This window comes from Populus euphratica, unplaced genomic scaffold (genome assembly GCF_000495115.2).
Source record: "Populus euphratica unplaced genomic scaffold, PopEup_1.0 scaffold4661.1, whole genome shotgun sequence".
Lineage (NCBI taxonomy): Eukaryota > Viridiplantae > Streptophyta > Magnoliopsida > Malpighiales > Salicaceae > Populus > Populus euphratica.
The window spans coordinates 1-6,018 of NW_011504450.1; the positions used below are offsets into that span (position 1 = coordinate 1).

The following is a 6,018-nucleotide window of genomic DNA, read 5'->3' on the forward strand; positions in this document are numbered from 1 at the left end:
GTTAAGATTATTAAAGTGAGTAGAGAAAGTAGAAATTATGATAATTGAAGCAAAATTTTAGATGTTATTGAAGAAGGGATTTTTTGGAAAAAAATAATAAGAAGAATAAAATTTAAGAATTTAAATAAGATGATGAGATTGTATAGGAAAGAGATGATATTAATGTTAAAGAGTGAATAGATCATGAATTTTTTTTTATGTTTTTCTTAAATTTAAATTTTGGCAAAAATAAAGTAAATAAATACATTTAAAGAATATATATATATATATTGTAAATAAATTGTGTTACAATGTGGAAATTGAAAGAATAGGAAGGAAATTTATAAAAGGAAGAAGAAAATTTTTATGTTTCTATCTAAATTTTATTTTGGGCAAATGAAAGGATAATTGAAAGGATTTTTATTTATTGATTGTGTTAATATGAAAAATAAGATAATGATGTAATTTAATTGTCAATTTAAGAAGCTGCTGGCCAATACCATGGTAAAGAACTTCGGCTCCAACTCAATTGTTAGACAATTACACTATGCCTAAATTTAATATTGGTCAATATATTTTTTTTTCGATGCTTATGGACAACCCTACGATGTTTCAAGAGTTCTAAATGAGACAACCCTCAAATTCACTCAACCAGGATATGATGGCTACAGCAAAGTCAACCTAAGTATCTTCTTCGTTTACACCTATGGTCTTAACTTTGCCATATTGGCTGCTGCATTAACTCATGTGGCACTTTTCCATGGAAGGTATTTATCAACAGATTCTGAGGTTTTTTATGACGCTAATCTCATTCCGTCAATAGATATCATAACATATCATTATTTGTCTGATTACCTTGTCCTTCTGTTTGCAGAGAAATTTGGCATCAAACAAAAGCAGCATATCAAGACAAGTACGCTAATGTCCACACTAGAATAATGAAGAAGAATTACGAAGCTGTCCCTCAATGGTGGTTTTACTCCCTCTTGATCATAGTAGTTGCACTAACCTTGCTTACTTGTGAAGGCTTTGGTAAACAGTTGCAACTTCCTTACTGGGGTGTCCTACTGGCAGTTGGCTTGGCTCTCATGTTCACCCTTCCAGTCGGTGTTCTTGCAGCAACTACAAACCAGGTATGATCTTGGCAGACTAGGTTTCTAACCTGCTCGTGTTAATTGTCCTCCTATTAATGTCGAAATTGTTGTGCAGCAACCAGAACTCAACGTTATCACCGAGCTAATAATCGGTTACATGTATCCGGGGAGACTCCTTGCAAATGTTACTTTCAAGAACTATGGCTACACTAGCATGTCACAAGCAATCTCGTTCCTCTCAGACTTCAAGCTGGGACATTATATCTTATTTTCTCAAGTAAACAACATAATAATTTCTTATTATGTTGTTTACTTGAGAAAATAAGATATAAAAATAAGATATAGCATATGATGAATTAATTTCTGAATTAATTGAATTACTGCCTTTGTAAATGGGCATGATAAGGAATTAATTCCCTGGTTAATGGGATTAGAACCCTAGTGATTAAGCAAATTGTTGAATAAATTACTGAATTAATAAGTTTAATGTCCTAGTAAATAGACATGATGAGGAATTAAGTCTTTGATTAATAGGATTAGTATCCTAGTAAATAAATATATTGTTGAACTAATTCCTGATTTAAAGGGATTAGTACCCTGATAAATGGGCAAGATGAAGAATTAATTCTCTAGTTAATGAGATTTGTACCCTGATGAATGGGTGAAACATTAACTAATTTTTAGACTGATGACAATAGATGAATGGGTGAAACATTAACTAATTTTTGGACTGATGACAACAGGTTGAATGGACTGGAGAAAAATAAATCATTTATTAGTGAATGTAATATCGTGTTAATTTGATGATAGGAATGATTATATTTTGTTGATGTTAATAATAATAATAAACAAAATCATAGATTATTCTAAAATTTAATTGATATGTAATAATAAATAAGCAAGTTAATTTAATGATCTTTTGACTAAATTTACAAAAAAAAAAAGAGGAAAGAAAGAAAGTAGAAATAAATTTTTATGGATATCTTTTTTTTTTCATTTGTCTAATTGAATTATTGTATTAAATCTATTTTCAGGTACATCTCCCTATCGGACTGAAAAATAAATTAATTTCCTTATATTTTGTTGGATATCATGTTGTAATAAATGAATTTATTATTTTGTTATGTATTATAATGCGTCTACAGTTTATCAAAAGTTCTTTTGTGTAATATAACCTTAATTATGAATTTCATCTTTAATTATGAATTTATTTTGATTATAATTTCATTAATAGTCCTTATTTGTAAATCTTTGAATTGTGCAATGTACCTCATTTATTGAATCCATGTATATATGATATTGAATTGTTTAAACATGTGAAAATTTGATTATTAAGAAGTTGTGATGTAATAAGGAAACAATGTCCTGGATGATAGGACAAATTAGAGATTTGTTAATTGAAGATTATGAAAAAAGAGTCGATAACTTGTTATCTAAAAATATAGAGGAAACTCTACCAAATTTTTTAATGATTACATAAAAATAATTCCTTAACCTTAATTGAATTATTATGTCATTGCTCTTTATTTTAAATATATATATGTTGGGGTTGTTACATGACCCAATTGAGGGATAAATTATATGTTGGGGTTGTTACATGACCCAATTGAGGGATAAATTAAATGTCATCAAGTAGTTGTTTGGAACTCTCATTAGAACCTATACTCCCTCTTGTCATCCTTCTGGTTTTGGTGAATATTTGGCTTCATCTAGTCTTCCAACTTTTGTTTACTAAATAGTTAAATTGTATTTAATAATAATTTTTAAATTAATAATATCTATTTTCTTTTTAAATTTAATTTAATTCTATTCTAATTTTTAAAATTTTGTTTTTTTTTTAATTTTTAAAATAATTGCTTATAATACAAACAAAATTATTGATAAAATAAGTACTTGAGAGAGTTTCCAAGAGTTTAAAAAAATTTCAAAACTTAACATTTTTGACAAATTAATTCTATTAATAATATGTATATAATTACCAATGGATATACTAATATTTTATTATGTTGGTAATAAATATACCATAATTACTGATGGATATATTGAGAGAATTAATACTATAGAATTTTTTTGTTTGATATGCTAATTGTGTTTGTAAATCCATCGGTGATTATATTATCAATGAATTAATTAATAAAATAAAAGCCTCTGATGATATTTTTTAGATGATATGATTCCATTTGTTATTTTACCAATAATTTTATTTCCGACTGAATTAGTCTTTAAAAACTAATAAAACATTCCCTCAGTGATTTGCAATTTTCTAGGCATGTACATGCGTACTTCTAGAACAATTTTGCAGAATAGAGGACCTTAAAAGAAAAAGCAAACTCTTAGAAGTATTATTTTTTTTAATATTAGGAAAATTACTCTGTATCATGTACATAAAGGCTAATATAAATCTTTGGAGTCCTTATTGTAGATCATGCAAATAAACAAGAAGGAGAGGGGGAGAAGCAATCGTGTAACTTCGAGCATCAAATTGTATTTGAAACAGTACAAACCTCAAATGCCCCCATAGTTCATGTGGTTTGGGTGGCAGTTTAGATAGGGTGTAAAATATAAGCCCTACATAAAACCCAAATAATTCATGAAGACAAGTCCGCACAATGATATTTCTAGTAGAAAACAGCAATACTACGATAATCTAACATGCAGTTGAATGCAACATAGGAAGTACTGTTACAATGACTTAGAGATCATCTTATAGACAGGAAGAAAAAGTATCTTGATCCCATAATCACGGAAACAATAAACACATCGAAAGTTCAAACCGTTATTTATTTTCCCATACTACCAATCATGGCAAAGCTAATCTGTCGGGCTTGCAAAAACAAAAAGTTTTTGAGTATGGACGGAGATTAATCATGACTAGAAGTGAATTTGTTTAAAAAGATTATTTATATGATCTAAGAGGTGTTTTTATAGATTAATAAAGTAAGTTTAGACAATAAAAAAATGGTCTAGTTACATTAAACTAGGATAATAGTTTACAATAATGATAATAAAAGATCTAATAGTTGAATCAAGGTTAATATGTTCTAGCAATGCTATAGGCAATTTGTTTATGAAAAATTATTTTATTATTTATTGGACCATTAGATCTTTTAAAATAAAGCCAAGTGGTTGCTATTTGTGTCAATTTTATTATTTTTCTCAAGTTTTTTTAGAATTATTTTTTAATTCCGATTCTGTTTTAATTTTCTGTATGCTTTTGGATTCTTATTTGTTTCCTGATATAAGTAGGGTTTTTTGTGACCTATATAAAGGTCATGTGAATCTTTACAGAGGCAAACTTCATTAGCCTTATTTTCATATAAATAAATTTCAAATTTGAAGTTTACATCTCATCTCTTTTCACTCATTAAATTTTCTATATTCTTGTCCTCGTAGCTTCTGCCTTTAGTCAGTCTGCAGGAACAAAAGTCATCAAACAATAAACAAATCAACTTTCAAATTTTCATTCTTCTGATTGACTGGCAATCTTACAATGCAAATGGTATTCTCTAATATCATAGCATATAGTTTTACTTTTAGTTCATGCCTGGTATAATGATGAGATATGCAGGAAACAATCAAAAGAAATGAAAGCAACTCATGAAAAGTAAGTCAATGTAGCGTAACACACTTAATTATGTCTTCTGATTCGTATTTTGCAATTCCTGTAATCAGAAGCAAAATTTTGAGCCTTCGCTCACATTTAAAGTCAGTTCCTAAAGGTATGACTTCCATTGAAGAGACCACTCTATGGGCATAATCGAAACGCAGATCTGAACTTCTAAAAAGTGAAAGAGAAATTAAAGCTGCACGATTCCATTTAGAAATGAAAACCTGAGAATACCTAATTCAAAGAAGAATGTGTAAGCGGCACTGAATTCTGAAGTGTTAAATACCCTTTATTTCAACCCTTTTAGCTGCCCAACCACCACCTAGTACACAAAGAACCACACCGGAGTACCAGCAGGGTCTTGGCTCAGTGGCTGTTGAGCCTGCTTGCTTTCCTTCAGACCTCAGTTCGAGTCCCAGTGGGAGTGGGGTTGACAAGTTATTCCTTTCATATTTCTACTGGGTACTCTCTGTATGGTATGCCTGTCACCCCCGCGGTACCTTACCTGCTCACTGGACTTGCAGGATGTTCAGTGGGCCGTGGGATTAGTCGTAGTGCGCGCAAGCTGACCCGGACAGCCACATTAATAATAAAAAAAAAAGAACCACACTGGAGTGCATAAATCAAATTCATTTCAGATACCTAATTTAATTCTTCTGTTGCCTATACACTATGTTGGCTTAGGTTTCGGCAGCCAAGTTGTAGTTTCGTTTCAGGTGTGCTTAATCTATCTTGCAATGCTGGTGCAATTTTTTTTAAAATAAAAATAATTTAGTGTAATCTCTAACTTAGAAATCATCTGTAGGATTCACCAATAAAGACAACTAACCAAATCTAGAACCAAATGCAAAGAACTTCCTCTTGCATGTCTGATACAAGTATATATTGGATATATCAAGTGTATTTCCTTTCAAATAGCCAGATTATAGTACATGGTTATTGGTTGGCAATATGCTCAATTAATGGCAATTAGATTCTCATTCTCCAAGGATGATTGATGACCTAGCACCTCATCAGCTACCAATTCTTTCCCTTGCATTTGTTCACTATTTTACCAAGATTCAAGAGTTTTAATAAGTTAGTGAAGAACTGGACACTGACTTTTACGTGGTTTCACCTGGAAATTTGTTAAAAGTTGTTCAACCAAATAGTTATGTCAAGTTATTATTCTGTTAAAGCTTTGTTGGTAATTTTCCTTTACATGCAGGTATGAGATGAGGAATAACAATGATAATGATAAAAAAGAACAATGATAAACCATGGAAGGGAATTTTTGTTTTCCACTCATCTAAGCAACCTTAGGGTGAATAATGGGATTATTTTTCGTGTATAGATTAT

At 30.2% G+C, this 6,018-nt stretch overlaps 1 protein-coding gene across 1 annotated transcript; it reads left to right on the plus strand.

Annotated features, from left to right (window-relative positions):
• Positions 1-592: 592 nt before the first annotated feature.
• On the plus strand, positions 593-5,156 carry LOC105120074 (oligopeptide transporter 1-like; the record flags this gene model as incomplete). The annotated part of the gene is made up of 5 exons (XM_011018259.1): positions 593-746; positions 854-1,112; positions 1,189-1,350; positions 4,467-4,572; positions 4,988-5,156. Coding segments are annotated over exons 2-5 (632 nt in total), but the record flags the coding sequence as incomplete, so codon positions are not given.
• Positions 5,157-6,018: the final 862 nt, after the last annotated feature.